This window comes from Syngnathus scovelli, chromosome 2, assembly GCF_024217435.2.
Source record: "Syngnathus scovelli strain Florida chromosome 2, RoL_Ssco_1.2, whole genome shotgun sequence".
In the NCBI taxonomy this organism is placed as follows: domain Eukaryota; kingdom Metazoa; phylum Chordata; class Actinopteri; order Syngnathiformes; family Syngnathidae; genus Syngnathus; species Syngnathus scovelli.
The window spans coordinates 3,143,026-3,163,296 of NC_090848.1; the positions used below are offsets into that span (position 1 = coordinate 3,143,026).

Below are 20,271 nucleotides of genomic sequence, written 5' to 3' on the forward strand. Positions count from 1 at the left end.
GATTTGCGTGCTATGTCCGGCTGTACATATTTTGCCCACCAGGAGGCAGAGGAGCCGCTCAAGATGAGCTCAACGACAGGCTGCAAAGTGCAGATACTTTTTTTTTTTCAACTTTAGCTGTTTTGCCCTTGCAAGGACATGCGTGCGCCCGTTGTGACGTCATTGATGGATGGAAGTTCTGCATCCAGCCATCGGGGAACACAATTCGCCCAAAAATAATAACATGGAGTTTCTGAGGAATTGTTTGACATGTAACCAGACGAGCGCGTGTGTAAACGACAACATTAGAATTTCACTTCCGGGACCTTCAACTCACCTGTGTGGCGAGCAGACGTCAACAGCAACAGGCCGACCAGTACCAATGGGAAGCCAAGAGATCCGTCCATCCTGCGGACCGGACACGGAGTTAATAAACACAGCTAAGGGGTCGAAGATAGACAAACGTGATTGTCCTGATATTTCTCTTCGTGGAATCTAAAGCCACAGAGGAAACACTGAAGTCCAAAACAACGCTCAGTGGGCCCAGCCTGTCTGCCTATGTTCTAATTACTCTGGAAGGGGAGGGGGAGACGGAGGGGGCACTCCAGAGTGTTTGTCTAAGTGGGCTGAGACTGCATGTGGCGCTGCGCTAGCCAGGCTCCAGCCAGGCCCGACCCGTCCTGGCCCGTCCGCTCCTCGGCTGGACTGCTTGCAGAGTAAATATTGACGGCGATGCTTCCTGCCATTGAGTGGCCCCACCCGGCTGGTCGCCCAGACCCCGGCTGCCCATTGTTTAGGGTCGCGCTGCCGCGAGTCATGCAAGTAGTAGCGCCACCCGCCAATGTGGAAGCAAGCTGGTGGCTAGAAGAGCCTTTGGAGACATTTTGAGATCTTCCGTTTGATGTATTCAAGTATTATGAGTATAATAGAAATATGTGCCCTTTCCCAGCTGAATTTCAATGAACCTAAGAAGAATCATTCTAGAATGTGAGAGGAAGTCAAAAAGTCTGAGGAGAACATTGCCAGTGCACCACACAGGAAGCTCAACCTTAGACGTGTGAGGCGCTCATATTTTGTCCTGCTCGTTCCTTGGGCCTACCTTTACCGCGAGTTTCGAAATGACGAGTAAATCAGATTTCCCGCTGAGTATTTCTGTGCATCAATGACTCAAATCAAAGATGGCCTGCTTTAGTCTCGTGCACTCCACTCTTGGTCCGCAAGCCATTTCTGACCCAACACGAGCACTTCCTGCAGTGCTGGCGTGCGACGAGCAGAATCACAACTCCACCCACTCGGTGCAGGGGCACAGCCGGCTTTCATTTATCTGCCGATGGCTTTATCGTAATCGTGTGTTCCATCGCGGGCCGCTCTGACATTGGACTTCCTATCCAAGCCCTCTCCCGTTTGTTCCCGTCCTGTCCAAAGCTCCTCCTCTGTGACCCAAGAGGAAAAGATCCATTGTCATCTCTTCCTCCCATCGACAACTTCAACTCGGGGAGGCAGATCTCTCATTCCATCTGAATGACTGCGTGGATGGGAGGGGGGGGGGGGGCACAGCCCGCCTCACCGCACAAAATAAAAAACACTTGATAATGTAACCCGAAGCCACCCGAAGAATATCTGCAAGTCCCCAGTTGCTCCTAATGTCACCAGTGGGTGAATGTGAATTGAGTGGGAAGTGCTTTGACAGGTCAAAGTTCACGTTGTTCAAGCCAAAAGTTAGCATATGTGACTTTCTGCAAAAGACACACTGGAATGACTCAGCGTTGTCTTCATCTGGCAGACAAAGCCAAACTTGACAGACGTCACGGCTCACTTAGCATCTGCGTGCGCTCGCACGTCCCGATGTTATAGAATTTAGCCAAGAATGGCGCTCAGCAAGAATTTATTTTGCTCGTCTGATGTGGGCTGGATTCAGTTGAGTTGAGGCCAACTACACCCTAAACTGGTCGTCACTCACTTACAGACAAACAAGCAATTACGCAATCTCCAATGCATTGCCCTATAGCGACAACTGCATGAAATGATATGCGATGCAGTTTATATATATCAAAACATATTAAACACATTTAATTTACTCTCCAGTGTGCACGTGTACCAAATGTCTGTGTATATTTCATATACTTACTTTTATACTTACTGGTAAATTATTGATGCTGAAGTAGACATTGATGCCTTCATGTACGGTAAACATTTGGGGATTTAAAAACTTTCCATAAGAACCACGAAAATATATGCAGAAATACAAATGAAAAATTATCCTAGCTCGACTTTTTACTTTTAGGAAAAAGTACACTGGGACAATCATTATACTAGAATGAAGTTTGTTTTTCATTTACAAACATTGTTTTGGCACTGATCCGACTTTCACTACTATGATGTATTATCTTAAAAGTTTTTTAAAATCTTTTACATTTGATGACACCTGTTGATTCTCGGAAAACACATGTGATTTACGCTTCGGTTCCCAAAACACTTCATGCCTGACTAAAATGATAAAAATAAAAAAAATACATAATTCATCCGTGCCGTGTTTTGACGCCATTACCTGTTATCGGAGCTCCTTTTAACGTGCCGCGTGTGAACACCGCACGTCTTCCATGTCCACTTCAAGTGTCTTGTCTCCCGTTTAAAAGAGCTCCACGAAAAAAGCTCACTTGAAGAAATTTAACTGTAAGATAACTTGCATCCTTGCTCGGCGTTCGTGGACAAAGTAACCCCCCGAAAACTGCAAAAAAAAAAAATTCTCCAAATGGTCCGTAAACGCGTCCGTCAATCGTGGACGCAGTCGCTGCAGTGTGAGATTATCTCATCTCGGATCTCGTTTCAAATCTACGATGACAAACACAACCCAAAACGAGCAGCCCGGAGCCAGCCTGCTCTCCAGCCACCCTGCGAGGGCTGCTAAAACAAGTTCTGTTCCATGCCTTTTGCTGATGTCTTTGACCGTGATCAAAAGGCAAGATTATTATTTTTTTTTGCCACAGTCCAGTTTTGTCCCACCCCTCATTGTCCCGCTCAGCTCAACTCTGCCTGGAATGTTCTCATAGCGGTTTTCCTGTTGCTAAAGCTCGCATTTTCCTCTTTCCCCTGTGGACTGAGTCTGCATTGCACATTGCAGGAATGTGCTTCAAAGATGACGCGACAACACTCGCCGTGGCTGTGATTTGTTTTATTTTATTAACTGGAGGGAAAAAAGATCAAAATGTGTCTCTCGGTGGAAAATCTGACAGTTCAGCTCATTCAAGCTCGTTAGTTAGTTTCAAGATGATGCGCAAAGTTTGCGAAGGGAAGTGCCAAAAAAGGAAATCCAGGTAACACGCACGCGCACAAGCACGCGCACTAGCACAGTATACGTCATGGAGTCAAGAGGGGAAGCCTCGTCCAAAAATTGCTTGACGATAATATTCTTTATGCGTCCCTCTATTCTTAACAAGGCATTCTAATTTTCAGTAGTATGAATTAATTCTTTTTATCTGTTTTGCCTTGGACTCAAATCTTGTGCATAACTTTAGCAATAATTCTTGCAGCTTTTACATTTTGTCTGTTTCTGTGGAAACTTCTAGTTTGGGTCATGTTTTGTCGATATTTTCGGATATTTTCTCTTCCTCCATTTCCTTTTGCTTCTCCCTTTTTTTCTTCTCCTTGTACCTCCACACGGGAAGCTCCAAGTAGCCATTCTGCTGATTCTTCTTCTCCGTTTTAGGAGTAGGCTCCCCAGATTTGGTCACCTCAATTTTGGGGACGCAGCGGGTGGGGAAGATGCTGTTCCTACGCGCCACGCTGCGGGGAATAAAGCTTCTCACGCCCCCTGGTGGTGCGCTCTCCCCGCGCTCCGCCTCCTGGCAGCGGGAGCTCAGCTGTACTGAGGCGGCGGAGGCGAGGGGGCCCTTGCTGTGAGACACGGCGTGTTCCTCCAGCTTCGCGCTGCTGTGCTCTTCAAGTCGCTCGGGAAGAGCAAAACGCCGCTTGCCAATTTGCGGGGGGCTGCTGGGACACAGGGGATGGCAAGCGGTGGCCACCAGGGGGCTCCGGATGCCGGTGGTCATACGCACCATGTGGTCCATGACCCCGTTGTTTTGAGGGTCATGCGGGAAGCTGAAAGTCAAGTTCTTCTTGATGATCTGGCGCAGTTTTCTGCTTGTGCTTTTGCTGCCGGTGGCCTTGGCCACCAGCTCTCGGAGTTGCGGCCACTCGGGTGCGTAGCGTTCACAAAACTGCTCGGCCACAGGACGAGCTTGCAGACGGCGTATTCTGCTCAATGTCTCAAATCGTCCTGTCTTCAAGACCCAGTCCTTCAAAGCACCGGCTTGAACGTGGTCTCTTGCGTTCATATCAGCACCTGCGCGTGACCGAAGAGTCAAATGTTAATGGCTGGCTGCTGGTTCACTCGTCTCGAGTTGGGTCATAAATCACGGTGGCGGCGGTTCTGAGGTTCCAGTTCCCGTGTGGACTTGACCTGCTCTTCCGGGAGTTTTCTCTGGACAGCGCGTCTTCCCAAAGTTCAAATTGTCCAAAGATGTGAACTGTTATTTTTTTTGCCCAAGTCAGCTGGCATTGGATTCAGCACACGAGTGACCCGTTTCATAAGCACCAATATAGAAAAACGGATGGAAGGATGCGCAGTCAAATACCGCCACCATGTGGCCACTTTTGGAACTCAACGCATTCAGCAAGGGCTCTTTTTTTTAATATTGACCAAAGGAGGACCGGGTGCCCCATCGGGCCCTCTAAGCGGCTCTCACCGTGAGCGCCATCTAAGCTTTTATTTTGAAAGGTGTGCTTTTATTTTCTGTGCACAAACAAGCACTTGAGTCTAATGCCGGACTTGAACATCAACTTACCGTGCATGAGCAGGGCCGACACGCACTCCTCCCGGCCCTGCAGGCCCGCCTTCATGAGGGCGGTAAAGCCACGAGGATCTCTGAGCTCAGTGTCCACACCAGAGTAGTGGTTGAGGATGAAATTCAAAATGGTGGTGAAACCTGCGCCAAGAAAAGCTTGCAGTGAACAGAGGGTCAATTCCCGACCTATGTTCGTGTGTGTGGTGCAACGTACCAGCCTGGGCGGCAATCATGAGGGCGGAATTGCCGTCGTTGTCCTGGTGGTTGACGTCGATGAGAGGGCAGACGTGCAGCGTGCTGACGACGTCCACAAAGCCTTTGCTCACAGCCACCATGAGTCCGCTCTGACGGGCAAGAATGCAGACAAGCTAGAAACAGGAACAGGCGCGCCACCCTGCCACCGCAACATACATTCACTCTCCCACCATCCATTGTTTATGTAGTGCGCTGTAAATATATATATATAAATTTTTTATTTTTATTTATTTATTTATTTATTTTTAAATCCATGTGTGTTTTGACATGGACACAAGTGAAACACTAAAGACAAAAACATGACTTGTAAGATCATTTCATAGCATAACAAATTAATCTGAGGGGTGTAACAGAAAATAATTGAGAAGCACTCATCTAATTGTAAATTTCAGGAGTCAGATATTTCGGAAATTATGAATTCAAATTATATTGGGAAAATAGCATTTGTCTCTCTTTACTTTGCCATACAAGTCTATCTCTCTATCTATTTTTTTATTTAATTTATTAAGTAATTTATTAATTTATTTATCAATTTATTTATGAATTAGTTCATGTATTTATTTATTTATTTATTTATTTATTTATTTACTATGGCTATTTATTTATTTATTTTGTTTATTTATTTATTTAATAACTATTGCAGGGGGGATTGGAATTGTGCCTCAGTCTAGTTTTGAAGTTAAGAAAAGACATTTGGAGTTGGTCCATGACCACCAGACTGCACGTTGGAGCAGATGGAACTGCAGCGGTTCTCACCCTGCCGTTGATGTCCAAGTGCATGGCCTGGTCCTTGCTCACACCTTTCTCCAGGATGCTTCGCAGGGAGGCAGCGTCATTGGCTGCGCAGGCCTCGTACAGCGTTTGAGGAGGCTTGTCACGCCTTTCGATGTTAGGAAGCAGCGAGTCGTCACAGAGGACGCTCCCGGTGTCGGAACCGTCTGGGTCCGGGTCAGAATCCTCTCGCGGGCCGGCACCCGAATGGGGGTGGTCATATGTGGAGGCCATGAGCCCCCACCGCTCTTTCGGCCGGGATCACACCTGAGCGTCTCGTCTTCTCATCTGGAAGTGCCAAAATAAGTTCTTGTCCGGCTTTTGAATTGAGCTGTGATGTTTGCGATTCTCACAGGGATTCAAAACCTTCAAGCTTGTTCTTCAAGGTGCGCTGGAGGAGCACACAAGGAAGATGGCAAGATGCACTTTGAGTGTAGCTCTCAACATGTTGAAAATGTATCAAGACCATGATTTAAATATAAAGCGAGAGAGCCAGATTACGCTTATCGACGTGAGGATCCAAACGCTCAGGAAACTTTTTTGACCCAAGTGCGCTCTACCTGCTGATAGACAGCCATTCTAGTGGAGTAATAGACAAACTTTAAACTCCTTTTCATCAATGACCGCAAACATTTTTTTCTGTCACTCAAGCAAAAGTTTTAGCTATTTCTTTTCAATTCAACCCATTCTGTGGTTTCCACTTCCTGCCGAGCGTACCTTCCGCTTCATCTCGCCACTGCTCGAACTCCCTTTAACTTCCAAACGTGACCCGTGTGCCTTCTTGACTGATGCACAATTGTAAATAATCCTCACCCTAAAAGAATCCATCCAGAGAGCGTCATCTTCTTCTCCCTTTGTGTTGGCAGCCGCGTGCATCTTGCTGCTTCTCTTCTAAGAAATTGGTTTGGCTTTGGTTCCCCAAAGTGTCCGTGGGTCTTGTCTGGCCCCTCCCTCCACCTCTTGTAAGGGCTGCTGTCCTCCTTGCAGGTCCCAACATAGACCATGCAGCATGCCTCCTCCCTCCCTCCCTCCCTCCCTCCCTCCCTCCCTCCCTCCCTCCCTCCCTCTCATCCTGATTAAAGAAAATTGAGGGATTAAGACTAGCAAAGAGACAGCGGCAACCCTGGATCCCCTCGAGATTATCGAGTACCCCAAATATTAACCATATTGCCCGTCCATCGAAAAGCCAGTGCAAGGAGATGATGTCAAATTGGGCCCTTCATGTTGACATCCATCAATCATTTGTATAAGGAAAGATGGCTGTTTTGAGTTACAAGCGTGGTCATGGAACTTTTGGAATCCTTCTCTCAAGGCACCCATTAATGTCTTCCCTTTAAGCATCACTTAATTAGCCTTTAACTTAGTTGATTTTACTTTTGAAGCTTTTAAAAAAGACATTTTGTTTTGCTCAAGCTGCCTCAAGTCTTATTTCTTGTGACAAAAACCGCTGCGGGTTTTTGTTAGGTCCAGGGGTGACGCCAGGACTTTAGTTACTTTGTGAAGAAATTGAATTGTCATTAGAAAGCAACTGGAGTTGCAAAGTTCCCACTGGTGGTTCCTCCCATTTTGGGAACTGTGGACTGAATGTGGACAAGAGCCCTCTCATGAGCAAGTTGATTGAAAGCATCACGTCCTGACTCACATGATGTCAAAGTGTAAAAGACGCATGAACCCGGGCGGCGACCTGCTGAGGTTGCGCAAGACTTCCGCTCAGATTTCCGCTCAGGTCTGCCTCCCTCAGGTCAAAGATGGAAATGCAGCACTTGAGTCATATCTGGTGTGGTAGGTCAAACATGTTCAAACGACATGGCGTATTATCAGAAGAGGCATAAGTACGTACAACTACAAGTACTTGTGTAAAAAAAAATAAAAAAAATAAAAAGAGAGCAGGTAAATTCTGAAAGCGTAATCAGGACTGCACGAGCACAGACCAAAAACGGAAGACGGTGCCTGAAAGCTTCAACATCAAGAAAATGAAGGCCAAGGCTGCTGGGCAATAAATCTGGTTGATTTATCAACCCGTCGTCGTCATCCATGCAGGTTAAAAATGTCGCTTCCAGCCAGCAGAGGTCGCTGTGAGAGTAGAAGACATCTGCAAGTGGCTTGGCAAGCCATGACAGCGCTAAGTTTAGCCTGTTTGGTGAGCGATTGTGTACACACATGGCTAATATTAGACTCTTGGCACTTTGTCCAGGACTGTTACCGGCACTTAGCTCCGACTTTTTCAGTCTGCTACTGGATCCTCCGGGAATCAATCCGACGGACGGAGAACTAACAGCAAATTTTGGACATGTAGGGCGATGGAGGCAAAGTCAGAGAAGTTGAGGTTTGCGCTAAGCTCAAAGATTCAAAGACAGCCGCAATTTGAGGCCTGCCTGCCTTCTGCTGCAACTTAATCTGATACTGTGATCTCTAAAAAGGAAGAAGACTCAGCATTTATTGGAAGTGTGATGCAAAGCCTTCCTTCTTTGGAAAGAAGACTTTCCTGGCAACCGCAGTGAGACTTGAGCAACCTTCATGGACTCTCATTGTTGGAAGAATAACTGTGACGATTAAACACGGCATGAACTTTCAAACAGATAACACATGGGCTTCATCCAATTTTATTTTGGATGCATTTTGCAACACCGACAAATAGTGAATTGCTCATTGTGGTCATTTCAAGGACTTTAGTGGAGATGTTGGTCCATTTACTGATGGTATCAGAAATAGATGGGCTTCAGGGGCTCTGCGTTCATACCTTATTTGGGGTTGCGCCTGCTGCTTGAGACTTTACACTCTCCCCGTGTCACTGGCTGAGAAGAGGTGGATCTGGATTTGTCACAGAAAGGCAAGAAGAAGCTAAATGAAGCTAATCTAAGGGATCCGTGTCATGAAGACACGGAGGGGGGGAAAGTAATGGTAGATGAAGGGAGGATAGTTTGGGGGCGGTGATTTTGTGCAGCCAATGAAGAACTAGCCGGGAGGATTCCAGAGAGAGCGACGGACGAGTCTGGGCCAACCGGTTGGACACTTCCAGAAGAGGCTGCGGCGGACGCAGAGGAAGACGGAACGAGGAGGCCCCCATCAATCTGCCATGCGTGTTTGCACAGGAGCTTTTCATTAGAAGCTGCGCTTGGGGATGGAACAAGAGAACAAGCGAGACTCTTCGGAGGCAAGAATGAAGGCGCTTCCCAAGAATCAGGGACGCACGGACCAGATGTTGGGAGCCATGGCTGACATGCTGACCTCGGTGGCATTGCCCAATCAAACTTGGGTGAGTCGCAAGCACGTGATTGGCAGCTTTTATCGACGGTCGGGGGTTGCTTATCAGGTGATCAGGTGATCAGGCGATTGACTAATTGATACGTGGTAATATGAGATTCATGGAGTGCAATGTCGTTCTTGCATAAGCAGTTGACAAGCTGTCACGGCTGCAACGATGCTTGTGGATGATCATAAATGTTAAAGTTGGTAATAATAAAAAAAAATCTATAAAATTTAATGTAACTGCAACAATCAAAAGAAAATAATTGAAGTGGTAAAAACACATAATTTTTTTAATTTTATATTTAACAGTTTAGAGTCCAGCTTTCCAAAGGTCATTAAAAGAGGCCTTCCAAAAGAGCTTTCTGTTTTTTTTTCCATCATCCACATTTTGCGGCACCCTCAGCGCCTCGGGCCGAGCATTCGAGAGCCGCTAGATGACTATCTGGAATGAAGCTTCATGAAGCTTCATGAAGCTATAACACGCATTTTTTTCAATGTGACCTGTGACCTACTCGTCCAAATATGCTTCAGGGGCCTTTAAAGAGCCACGTGAGCATGACATCACCATCATTAGCAGAAAGCATCTGGCATTGTATTACTCCACACTGTCTGGTAGTCTTCCCTTCTTCTTTTTTCGTTTGTTTGAGTCCTGTGAATGAAGCTCACGTGCCAGGAACCATCACGCCATAACAGTGAGTAGCGTCGGCAGACTGAAACCTCTGCCCTTCCACTCAATTGTTGCTGATGGAGGAAAGCGGGAAAGCCTTATGGAAAAATACAAGCTAGATTTTTGTGGTTGTGAGAGCGTAATCACTCTTAGCCAGACTTGCTCCAGGAGAGCAGGACTGCCTCTGACAAAGGCGCTCTGTGTGTGTGTGTGTGTGTGTGTGTGTGTGCAGCTGGTGGAGGGCGGCGAGGCGGACCTCCCATCACGGCGAGAGGAGAGGGGGCCCGTGCAAGGCCGCTGGGAGCCCGATTGGGAGCCCTGCCGAGAAAGAACAGGTAGGACCGGAAAGCTCCGCCCGCCGTGCTCGTCCAAACACTGGCCCTCACCTAACCAGTCACCAGCAACAAAAGCTTCCCGCTCGCTGGACTTTCCGTCTTTATGTGGAGGCTGTAAAACGAACCCCCCACCCCCCCCATGAGCCACTCAATCACTCGAACGTCAAAATATTAGCACACAATGTTAATTTTGCCGCATTTCAAAACAGGGTTTTTTAATTTTTATTGCTAGTTTTTATTTCCTTTAGATTTTTCTATTTTTTGAGTTTTTTTTAATTAGTTTTTAGTAGAGTTGTTAATTTATATTATTTTCTAAATGTTTTGTATTTGTAATTTTTTTTCTTAATATCTGGAGTATTCATAATTTTTTTATTATTTTTTTCTATATCTGGAGAATTTTCCCAGTGCAGGATCACTCGGTGAGTGTCTAACTAATTGCATACCAGATGGATTAGAAGGGGGACTAATCTAAGTCGTGCCGATAAGTGAGTAATATTGAAGTGGACCCCCGGTTAGTCACCAAAACATCCAAATACAATTCGCGGCCATTTTAAATGCATTATGGAAACAAAAAAATGGAGTTAAACTTTGAATAAGCATTTTCCACCTGAAATGGTTTGCCCCGCCCCTCCCACCCAAAAAAAAAATATAAAATTAAAACTGCAAAACGTATTCTAATTTTTTTTATTTAATTGTGTAAGTTGGTCCGTTCGTTGGTGGCACTTCTTGAGGCACTTCATGTGTGCGCCATTCCTTGTTCCTTGAGTGCAGTGGAACAAAAGGAACTTTGTTCTGGATCAGAGTTTGGATTGGGTGCTGTGTGTGTAAGTCAACGCTTGGTGTAGCAAAGAAGTGGCCCGCCGAGGGCGACAGGAAACTGTCCGCGATGCTTATCTCAAACAGCCTGCTTGAAAAACCGCTCCAATTTTTCTTTCCCGAAAACAAACACAAAGAAGTTATGTCGAATCAAGGTGACCAAACGAGAACTTGCTTCTTCCGCCTAAATTTCCTCCGGATAGGAAATTGCATGGAAAATGAGGGCAAGACAAGGCAGGAAGACGGCCAGACCACAACAACAAGAGGCAGACTTGGACTACCTCACACTTGTTCACGTTACACTTTTTCCACTGCCATGTATGGAGTATTACGACAATGTTGGGGGAAGTTGGACAAAAAGCTACAAGCGATAAAAATCGGATTGCAACGCAGCTCACAGAGAAAAGCTAGAAAATTGGATTCTCGTAATATTTATTGATTTAAAAAAAAGCCTTTCTTCTAATTCAACAGCTTAGCTATCTTGGAAATTGTAAAGATAATTCTTAAATATAGTGGTGCCGTCATATATATAACTCAACTTTCCTTGTGTTGTGAGATAGGACCCAGGTCAGGCGATATTTTTTCACTTCGACTTGTCAAGGAACTCAACAGCACCTTTTAGTCAGATAGTGAACGATTTTTCCGAAAATGAGGTTTCAGGTTCCCCGGTCGATGGATTTCAAGCAACCACGTAACTTCACCTCAACTTCCCCTAGCTTAATGCTAACGCATAATGAGTATCACCATAAAGAAGCTAACAATTAGCCTTTGTGTTGCAGTGTATTACCTTTTAAGCGGCAAATTTTTAAAACATATTCTTTATCCTCTGTGAAGAACGACGAATATTACTGCCGCTTCCTGAGTAGCAAATAACGTGGCAACTTTTTTTCACTGCTGTATGAAGTCAAAATTATTTTACCACATTAAAAATCGAACTATTTTGTCTTGCTCGTGAATTTCAATATACTTGAGGCACGTACGTGAATGAGCTCGCTTTTTGGAAGGCCATCAAACATGGATGAAGCCGCTGTGGACGTGTGATTGCACGCCGCTATGCTTTGTCACGCCGAGGTCAGCGTGTTGTTGTGTGTGTGTGTGTATATGTGTGTGTGTGGAAGGGATGGGACGAGGAGAAGGCTCTGCCATGCTCCGGAGAGCCATAAGGGCCATCTGTTCCGTCTTCAAGACACCTTCACGTGCCTTGAGAGGAATCACAGCAGATCCAAATTTTGGATTGAAATCTCTTTTTGCAAACATGACCAGTGTTGGCACGTGACGACAACCTCTTGAAATGACAAGAAGGAGCACCTTGAGAGGAGCTGTCCTCATCTTACTTAGCGTGACCGCTTTCAACACTGTCACGAACGTCCAACATGATCTTCCAACACTCTCTAATTAGAGTGTGAGGTCACGTGAGCAGCATGAAATCATTTCGATCAAGTTCTGCTCGAGGGTGGGAGAGTGCCGATCCTGGAGGCCCCCTGGGAAGGAACTCGGTATGTGACCTTACATGGGCAGAGATCGACCTGAAGCTAAAGCTAAAGCTGAGTGGCATTGTGGCGAAAGGGCCTCAGGTTAAACCATTTTGACTCTTGCCGCATTTTGATGCACCCCTTCACATCCTACAAAGTGAGACTTTCCTTCTGCTAGATGGAGATGCAGCCAAACTCGTTTCCCTCTACGTCTTTGGGAAAAAAGCGAATGCAGGCCAAGAGAGATGCTAACCTGACCGTGGCTCCCATTTCGAGATGGGACGGCAGCCAGAAAAGCTCCCCCTCGACATGTCTAGGATGCCCCTTCTCCTTAATTGGCTCTCAGCTTTGCCACGAAGGAAGAGGGAGAATCGGCAAGGGAATAGGAGAGGGGGGAAAAAATCGAAGTGAGCATATTTTGGCAGGGTTTCAGCTGGATGATGGACTGAGGAGAGGCTAATGTTAGTGGTGGTGGATGGGTTGGGGGTGAAGAACTGAATGCGTAACTGACAATGAGAGCACCGCTGCCATCTACTGTCGTGGATGTGCAATTACACCATCTTTTTTGTATCCACCCACAAAATAAGCAAATTTGGAAAAATATGTTTTCTACTTGTACTTAGAAAAATCAGAGTTCACCGTCTGGGCTCTTCAAATCATATTCCTTCCCGAATTTGTCTCTTGCATGCGGATCGACTGTCTCCTGCCCGAACAAATGTTACGTAAGTTGATTTGAAGCCATTTTGAATTTGGACGCGTCGCTTCGCCGAGACAGCTCACCGTCAATAAGCTTGCTATTCGGTAGCTCAATCCTCTGTGCTGCTTTTTGTTTTTGTGTGTGTGGGGGGGGGGGCATGCGTGGGGGGAGTCAAGGCGAGATAAAAGCAGAGAGACAAAAGGGTGTTAATGCACCCCCCCCAGATCATGAGCACGATTTTCCATATTCCTGCACAGTTTTTTGCGACACGAACGACACGATTTAATCTCCTATCAGCTCCTCGACAAACGTGCCGAGCTTTTACCAAGTAAGCCGACACCACGCGGACGGTATCGATGTCTGTTATGCAACAGCTATTAACGCCCCCTACTGGGCGTCTTGTGCTATCACACTTTGCCAGCTTATTTCAACCTCACATTTATGAATGTTGTTGACTTTTGAAGCGACGGCGAGAACGCTTTGATGCTCGTTTGAATCGCTTTATTTGAAGCACGTGTGGCGTAGAATCAAGTTTTCGAGCTGACGTCTTAGGAGGCATCTCGCTGTTCTTATGCAACGAGAACTTTTGAGAGTGACGGAAGGTGTCGCAGCGAGGCATAACGCGGCACACCTCGAGGATTTTTCTTTCATAAGCACACCTCGAGGATTTTTCTTTCATAAGCTTCTTAGTCACATGATGCACACACTCCAAACAGAACTCCAGCGGCTTCAGATGAAGTTGTCAAATTGTCTGCGTGATGCTGAGATGAGCTCGAGAATAATTGTCAGCTGTGGCCATGTTAAAAGCCCTTTGAGACGTTTCTGGGATTAATTCCTTCACCGCCATTGACGAGAATTGACGTCAGACATCACTTTGTACTGAGCTGACTTTGTGGAATGAATGAATGAATGAATTTATTTATTTATTTATTTATTTATTTTATTTTATTTTTTAAATTATTTATTTATATTTATTTGAGAATCTCGCTGTGCCACATCTTGCCGGACAGGGTGAAAATGTCTTTGCTTGATGAGTTCATCTCCCGAGAAATGGGAGCAAAGACATAAGCGTCGCATACGGAATCTTGTTCAGCACATTGTGCACCTTGAAAGCAGATCCCCAAGCGCCTCGCTCGTTCCGTCTTTGTGCAGAGACGACATCTGGGATTTGTTTGTCTCTCCTAACACATTAGCCAGTCACTGAGCTTGGAGATGAATTGTCAGGACGCACACACACACGCGCACGCACACAAAGCATAGCAACATAGTGAAATCGGAGAGCCCACGGCTCGCTCCACGGAATTACAAAGAGAAAAGAAAAGCTGCGCGTGTTGAGCGAACACAGACGTCGCCGGGAAAGGCAAGAACATTCTTGCATGTCACTTTGAAGCAAACGGCAGCGCATGACACCTGCGACCTAACATGGCTTCTCTTCTGTTCTCAATATGAAGTCTCAACGGGTGGGAGGGGATCAACTTTTCATCTGCTCGTGCAAGAGGAAAAAAAACAGCTGAGATGGAAAAGCGAGTTGTGCTTTATTGGCGGGGGGCGTTCAGGAAGAGCCAAAATAAGGGGAGTGGGAACCTTCTCCTGGAATAGCCAGTGAGGAGAGCTTGCAGACTCCACCCTCCATCCTCAGCCCTCCCCTCTTCTGTCTCTCTTGGCTGAAGCAGTCTGTCTTTTAAGCGGGCAGTTCACACAAGCGGCGAGCGAGCCCGCGTACAACATTGAAGAAAAACTGAAGACAATATGCTCAGCGCAAAATGGCTGGTCATCCCCCGCTCGCTGGATTTCTTTGCGTCTTCTTTTCTGGACTGTGGATGTGAAGTCAACTAAAGGAGGAGGCCAAACGGACCTGATTTTGCTTTCCGCTCGGAACTTTTAACGGCAGGGGGGGGGCGGGGGAGCGGCGGGTCATGCCCACCTCTGCTCATGGTCCAACAGCATGAAAGGGGGCCACCGTCGCCATCGCCACCACCGAGGCTGCTGTGGCTGCCAACACTTGTTCCGAAAAGTCCTGACTAAGTGTGGCTGCTGCTATGCCCGGGTCAGAGGTCAGTGTCACACACACATACACAAAGTAAGTCAGTCGCTTGAAGTTGCTCTCCTCTACCTCCTCCGCATTAGCTTCTTATCTCGACTCGTCATGCATCTTCTGATTTAATAAGTGAAAGGCTCCCACTAAAGCAACAGGTGTGACACACACACACACACACACACACTTTCTCGTATAAAGCAAGCAGAGACGGAACAGGAAAGGAGGATGTGCATCACACATTCTTCCATGAAAAGCAAGCGGGATGGATGAGTGTGTGTTTACGTGAGGTGGAGTTGCAAAGCGTTAGTCGGGAATGCGCGGCACGTGGCTGCATCAAACACGTAAGGGGGAATGTCCCCCCCCCCCCCCCCCTTCACGCCAACTGTGCCGTATGTTGTCATGAAGCTGTAGTCCAGTAGGACGCTCCATTCAAAGCAGAACGGGCGGCGGACGCTCGGAAAGGAAAAAATAGCAAGCTGAGGCTATAGGGGGTCTCGGGGGGTGGGGGGGGGGGTCTTCATAAAGAAGGCTTTAATATTATTGGCTGGCGTTCTTGGCTAAATACCAGAGATTCCTTGAGTTTAATCTCTTATGTAATAGATATTCTACTTTTCCATGGCCTGCAGTTCCCAAGCCAGGGCAAATACGCTGCCATCAGGTTCTGGAAGTTGGACCCAAAAGGAAGACTGAGAAGTCACGGCGTTCCAGTTGACATTTGGAAGCGGAAAGCACTCCGTGTTGTTTTATAGTCTGAGCAGGAATTGGCTCCGTTCCAAGTGTGCAGCAGGCTCCGGGTTCAACTGGTCATGTGAAGCCCGTGCCCGCTCGTTACCACGTCGAGTCGCTCGCGTTGCTTGAGGAATCGAGAGCGGCAGGGCGTGAACTTACTTTCCCCGTGGAATGTTTTCGTCGTGCCGCTCTAGGTAATCTTTAAAGTTGGCGACGAGGATTAGATGTTCCCGCAAGCGTCGGAGAAGACCATCTGTCATCACAGAGGGGCGAGAGATTTTGAAATTCGGAAAAGCCAATTTTCCATCCATCCATCCATCCATCCATCCATCCATCCATCCATCCATCCATCCATCCATCCATCCATCCATCCATCCATCCATCCATCCATCCATCCATCCATCCATCCATCCATCCATCCATCCATCCATCCATCCATCCATCCATCCATCCATCCATCCATCCATCCATCCATCCATCCATCCATCCCATTCATTCAAAAGCCACGTGAGTCATCCCGTCATGACGTGTCTGTCGGCCATGATGTCCCAATGTGCAGGCTCTTTGGCGCTCCACGGGGCGTTGCGTTGCCTCCCCTCTCCTAACCCAGCGTGGCACGCTTAATCTGATAATTTACGATCTCGTTTCAAGTACGCTGGCGGTGGCTGGCGGCGGCCGTCTTTTGCGAGAACAAGCAACTCAATCGGCTCATTCTCTGTAGGCCGCCTCTTCTTTTTGTGCCACAAAGCAGGAAGCACATTTGATTTAATATGGATCCAAAAACGGGCTGCGTTACTTTTGTTTTATGGCCGACAATTTTGGCATGAAGGGAAATGGCAGTGAGGAGGGATTATTCATCTGAACTCGACGGCACGGAGGTTGGAAAGATTGGGAAGATGCCCAACAGTGGGAGCCATAATTACGGAAAATGGCTACAAGTCAGCTGTGCGATATTAGCGCCGATCTGCACGCCGTAACAAAGTCGTTGTTTCAAAATACATTCCACTGGACATATTTAGGTTATTGCTGTGCATTTTAGTTCTCGTGACCCCCCCACCCTCCTTCCAGGCTTGGTCGGACCTTTGGAGTCTTGCTCCTCCCCCACAACAGAATTGGCACGCCATCATTTACATCAGCGGCTATACCGAAAGCTAGCTGTCATTAGCGTTAGCGGAAAACACTTTCAAAAGCTTCTTGTAAGATCTGAAAGCCAAAGGCTGTGAGGAGACACTTTTTGAGACTGACCAAAAGCACTTGAGAGTCCCGACTTGGAAACGTGAGAAGGAATTCACATAAAAAAAGCCGCACAGACTCCCAGTGACAACACAAAACGTGCATACATGGTCATGTTGGAAGCCCCATAGAAATCTCCGGCATCCACAATTATTTTGTAAAAGGAAAATGCTGAGTCATGGAGCAAGTCATGCAAGAGTGTTGTGATTGCCTTGCCAAAACAGAATTCTTGCTTTGAATGGACGATTCCACCCCGACGTGGGCCAGCGGTCGCTTCTTGATGGCTGCTCGTTTGCTTTCCTTCGCTGTTTTGCTTCTGCTTTATGATTGAGCCGATGGAAGGCGCAGCTTGTGTGCTGACTGAGCTGTGTCATAAAGATACACACACACACACACACACACACGATACAGAAAGTATTGATGTTTTTTATCAAGATTTGATTTTTTTAAAATTTTTATTCTTGGCCTCTTTGTTTTATGATTTTGTTTTAAAATTTTAATTTTTTATTTTAATTCTTGGCCTCTGTTTAAAAAAATTCATGATTTTGGGGTAATTTCTTTTTTTTACAAGATTTAAAAAAAATATTTTAATAGTTGGCCTTTGTTTAAAAAGAAATTCAAGATTTTGGGGATTTTTTTTTTTTCTTTGTCAAGATTTAATTTTTTTTGCTTATTTCAATTCTTGGCCTCTTTGTTTTGTGAGCACGATGTCTCCGATTTGGGCATTTTCCGACGAGCACTTAGAAATCAAATGAAGCCACTTTGTCGACGTCTTTTCCTCAGACACTTCCTGACAAATGGCTTGCGTTGTGACGGAGAGCAGCCCTGCTGGCAAAAGTGGGGGAAAATTGCAGCGTGGCTTTTTTTTTTTTTTTTTATGTCTCAGCTGGAGAACCTGTTTTTCACATCAGCTTATAAGGCAGACTAGAGACATTATGGAAAAAGCAACCAAAATAGCAGAATTGAAGGTATGCCGCCACTGCCGCTGCACTGCTGCGCCCCGACCTTGTGTGCCGGCCGAGATATTTTTAATCTTCGCCCCCGAGCCCACCCTGCGCCCTGCCTTTCCGCCGTGTCCATATGATTTTGTTTTTCCTTGCGCATGCAGGCGGAGGACAGAGGGGGGGAAAAGGACGAGGTGACCTGTGGCAACCCGTGTTGCATGATTTGGAATCTAACCCCTCCCCCCTCCCCTTCCTGCCGGTTATGAATGATGTGCAACGTTTTTCTTCTTTTCTGCTCAGCGTTTTGCTCAATTTTCCCGGACGTGTGGGTTTTTGCACAGCTTTCCTCCAACTTGCAAGCTCCCTTTTGGCTTCCTCAAAGCACCATTGGTAAATGTGAGAAGGAGGCGAATGAGGGAAGAAATTATGGAAGACAGGAGTGCATTCCATACCTTGTTTAGCAAGAATTCTCCAACAGCAGAGGCCACTTTTTCAAACGATACTTTTTTCCCTTTTGAACCTTGTGATCCACTTTTTTTTGTACGTGTTGTAAGCAGTTCTCAAACACGGGAGATGTTACACCAACAATCTTTATTTTCATTTTAAGAGAAACAAATAGGTGCAGATGCTGTTTTTATATGACCAAACTGCAAAGATGTTCATTTTTCTTGGGTAAAATTTAATTTTTTTAGAACTGAAGATGGATTGTCAGAGTAGAATTATTATTATTATTATTATTATTATTATTATCATTATCATTATCATTATCATTATCATTATTATTATTTACAACTGACGATGTTTGCTAGGATTGTAAGAGTAGATTTTTTTTGCAACTGATGTTTGCTAGGATTGTAAGAGTAGAATTTTTCTTTTTTTTTTTTTTTACAACTGACGATTGCTTGGATTGTAAGAGTAAAATTTTGCAGTCAATGTCAAATAGCCTGAGCTGCGTCGTTGCCGTATACTAAACAGGTCACATCTGTCACGACTGTTATTTATTATATGTAGGTTGTCATGGTTACTGTCCGTCTGTGTACTCGCCCCTCCCTTCCTGCGTCAACTCACAATCTATCTCACCTGCCTCTCGTTACCTGTCTCGTATTTAAATCCTGTCTGCGTGTCATTCCTGTCGGGTCATTGATGTCCTTTGTCTCTCGTCCCGTCTGTCGTTCTTGTCTTTTCGTTATACTCGTTCCTAGTCGAGCTTCTTGTCGTCTGTCTTTTGAGTTTGAGTTTTAGGCGGCTTTTCAAAGTCACTTGTAATTCTTTTTACTTGGCGTGCAAAAACCTTAGCGAGCGCACTGTAGCGATTTGAATTCTAGATTGCGGCTAAAAGTGTGTGTGTTTGTGCGTGTGTGTGTCACATTTGCCTGTTTAGTGTGTTGTTGTGTGAGTGGAAAAATGTTGTGTATTAGTCGAACGTCCTCCTAATGGCCAGAAGCAAAAGCGTATTGTTTTCCAAATAACAATTGCAGCTGCTCTGGTCGAAACATTGACAAAAAAAAAAAAATCGATGCTAATGATGACATTAAAGCGGCGAGTCTTTTGTTTTCTCATCTTCCCATGGTCTCATATTTTGTGCGTCTCTCTCTCTCTCTCACTTTCTTCTTTTGACTTTGGTTGCCATGGCGATGAAGTCGAGAATCATGACACAATATTTGTCTGGAAAGCTTTGAGCTGCTCCTTTTGTGCGCTCCTTGGCCTCACCAAATTAGCGTGATGCAAAAACACAAGAGGAGATCGTAGGTGCTGCTCGGACTCTGATCTCACCTGGCTCGCATCCTGACCACCACTTTGCTTTGTGTTCTCAGCCCTGCTGGACTTAATGTCAACCTTGTTTGCCAACGTGTGAGTCATCCCCCCCCCCTCCCCCCCTCTTTGGCGTGTGCCTGGATAATCATTGTGATGATGTGTTTGCTTGCTAACACGCGAGCGGACTTTTTGGTTGTATCTGACTCAGTTCTTCTCTGGTATTTGTTCAGCAGATGATTCTGTTCTGTGTGTATTGGACATTCAATAGGACAAATTGCAATGTCGGCCAGAATTTGGCCAGCCGTTTGGTTGCTCTCCCAAATTTCCTAATGGCACTCGGGCAAGGCTTTTTTTTTCTTCTGGAGTTTTCGTTGATGCTTGACACGGGCTGGCTTCTTCCTCTGTTACTTAACCGCGCGTGTGCGTGCGTGTGCTCCTGGAAGCGTGGCGGTGTGTTGATTCCAAAAGTGGGTCAGTAGGAGGACAG

General features: G+C 46.1%; 2 protein-coding genes across 7 annotated transcripts in view; one reads left to right on the top strand and one right to left on the bottom strand.

The window, feature by feature from the left end:
* Nucleotides 1-3,145: 3,145 nt before the first annotated feature.
* Nucleotides 3,146-6,794, bottom strand: ankrd33aa (ankyrin repeat domain 33Aa). The gene is made up of 5 exons (XM_049754062.2): nucleotides 6,663-6,794; nucleotides 5,835-6,137; nucleotides 5,038-5,167; nucleotides 4,824-4,964; nucleotides 3,146-4,321 (listed from the first exon to the last, which is right to left on the bottom strand). The coding sequence occupies exons 2-5, from the start codon at nucleotides 6,081-6,083 to the stop codon at nucleotides 3,552-3,554; spliced, it is 1,290 nt and encodes a 429-aa protein (XP_049610019.1). The 5' UTR covers nucleotides 6,084-6,137; nucleotides 6,663-6,794; the 3' UTR covers nucleotides 3,146-3,551.
* A 1,223-nt stretch (nucleotides 6,795-8,017) lies between these two features.
* arhgef25a (Rho guanine nucleotide exchange factor (GEF) 25a) overlaps nucleotides 8,018-20,271 on the top strand; it is a 37,563-nt gene continuing 25,309 nt past the window's right edge. For 2 of the 6 annotated variants that reach the window (XR_007488204.2, XM_049752742.1), the window contains exons 1-2: nucleotides 8,018-9,105; nucleotides 9,998-10,100. Coding sequence is in view for 5 of the 6 variants with exons in the window: in XM_049752742.1 (XP_049608699.1) it covers nucleotides 8,971-9,105; nucleotides 9,998-10,100 (238 nt within the window). In the remaining variant the exon portion in view is untranslated. Of the gene's footprint in view, nucleotides 9,106-9,997; nucleotides 10,101-14,106; nucleotides 15,140-20,271 lie in introns of those variants that run through there. The other 4 variants (XM_049752740.2, XM_049752739.1, XM_049752743.2 and 1 more) reach the window with 4 other exon arrangements.

Excerpts from the sequence above, each read along its gene's own strand:
- ankrd33aa (XM_049754062.2), bottom strand. The coding sequence starts at position 6,083 with ATGGCCTCCACATATGACCACCCCCATTCGGGTGCCGGCCCGCGAGAG. Across the intron at positions 5,168-5,834 it reads ACTTGGACATCAACGGCAGG|AGCGGACTCATGGTGGCTGT; the intron begins GTGAGAACCGCT and ends CTTGCCCGTCAG. Across the intron at positions 4,322-4,823 it reads GTCGGCCCTGCTCATGCACG|GTGCTGATATGAACGCAAGA; the intron begins GTAAGTTGATGT and ends GGTCACGCGCAG.